This window comes from Chaetura pelagica, unplaced genomic scaffold, assembly GCF_000747805.2.
Source record: "Chaetura pelagica isolate M959 unplaced genomic scaffold, ChaPel_1.0 scaffold367, whole genome shotgun sequence".
Lineage (NCBI taxonomy): Eukaryota > Metazoa > Chordata > Aves > Apodiformes > Apodidae > Chaetura > Chaetura pelagica.
This window is the reverse complement of record NW_009953955.1, coordinates 566,475-568,109: the sequence shown is the minus strand read 5'-3', so window position 1 is coordinate 568,109 and position 1,635 is coordinate 566,475. Positions and strand designations below refer to the sequence as shown.

At 48.0% G+C, this 1,635-nt stretch overlaps 1 protein-coding gene across 2 annotated transcripts in view; it reads right to left on the bottom strand.

The window, feature by feature from the left end:
• Positions 1-1,606, bottom strand: part of AP1AR (adaptor-related protein complex 1 associated regulatory protein) — a 14,200-nt gene extending 12,594 nt beyond the window's left edge. For both annotated transcript variants that reach the window (XM_010001864.1, XM_010001865.1), the window contains exon 1: positions 1,530-1,606. In XM_010001864.1, coding sequence (XP_010000166.1) covers positions 1,530-1,606 — 77 coding nt within the window. The remainder of the gene's footprint in view (positions 1-1,529) is intronic.
• Positions 1,607-1,635: the final 29 nt, after the last annotated feature.

The window sequence follows — 1,635 nt, the reverse complement described above, 5'->3', positions numbered from 1 at the left end:
AGGAGACCTAATTCTGTGCCAGAGTTTCAGCCCTTAAATCCCAGTGCAACCATGGAAGATTGAGGTAATCAGGGACAGAAAGGGAAGACCCAAGAACTTCACCACCATAGATAACAACTTCAAACGAAACAGAAGAGTAACCTAGTAAAATGCTTGCAGCTTTTAACACTCTCCTTTAAAACCTGCTGTCTCCTTATTTTCTAAAAAAAAGACTTGAGAGGCTTTAGGTTTGGTATCTGCATCTGTAAGAACTATTAAAACCAACTGGAGACTGTGAGACAGTGTGGCAGGAAGCTAACAACTGATGCTTCATGAATCAAACATGCACCAAAAGCAAGTGCAGGAACAGATGACACTGCAGGCACCCATTTATATTCAAAAGGGTATTTTTATATATTTATGTATTCATTTATAAAAGAGTATTGCAGACATACAAGAAAAAAAAAAAATCCAGGGAAAGAAAAACCAGGCAAACAAATATAGAAAATAGTCAATTTAGACCACAGAGAAAGATAAAAGGTAAATATGTCTAGGATTTGCTGTTATAGCCAAGATAACCTCGTGCCTTTTTGGACTCTGTCTCCTACCCAGTGTTCCTAAGTCAGTTAATAAGCCAGTTAGAAGTAGCTGGGATGGAGAATAAAACAAAGAACCCCCACAACCAAAGCAATGATTTTAAAACTAAGTACATGTTACCAGAGCCTTATTGTCACTACTGCCAACTGCACCCATGAGTGGACACTCAGCATAAAACCCAAGTGAAACAAGAACCTTTCAAGTATTGCCTGTTTTTCTCAGAGTAGAGCACAAGAAACTTGAGTGCCAGCTGTCCAGGCATTGCAGATGCCCTAATACCCTCAGCCAGGGAGTGTTAAGAACACAAGCAGGTATCCTCCACACACACTGTCCTGGCCTTCCACCCGTTTGGCTGGGAAGTATTCCTGGAATGTCTTCAGGACAAAGCAGAGCATCAGGCTTGCCTGCTAGAGCTGATGTGAAATGAAGAGGCCATGAGTTTGCAACATGTAAAATGCTCAGCGTTATCTGCCTAGAGTGACTTTAATCCTAGCACGTCAAGTCAAAATAAGTCTCAAATATGGAAGGAAACCAAGGATACAAGCAGAGCATCCTTCCCCAGTTCAGGCACTGCTTTTCCACGAGCTGCTGCAGAACAAAACACGGATTACTCATCTACAAGACACATGAAAGCTTATTCCCGCTATTCTGCAGCAGTCACCCTTCATCCCAAGAGTCTCTGCCTCCCAGGGAACACAAAGCTCACACGCTGGAAAACAGGGGCCGTTTTCCCACCTTTGCTGCCTCATCCCCCACACCGGGCACCCCCAGCAGCTCCTCCTACCCTTGAAGGCAGCTCAGGTCCCGCTGCTTGGCGCGAAGGACCCTCCGAGGAGGAGGAAGGAAGGAGGAAGGAAGGGAGGAAGGGAGGAAGGAAGGAAGGCGGAGCCGGGCGGGCCCAGCACCTCCCCGCCCCGGGGAGGGGAAAGGGGCAGCCGCCCGGCCGTGCTTACCCTCCGCCCGGCTGGAACCGGCCGGCTTCTCTCCGCAGGAGCAGCCCGCGGCACCACTGCGCCCAGCAGTTCCCCATCGCATCCTGGGCTCCTCCTCCTTCCTCCT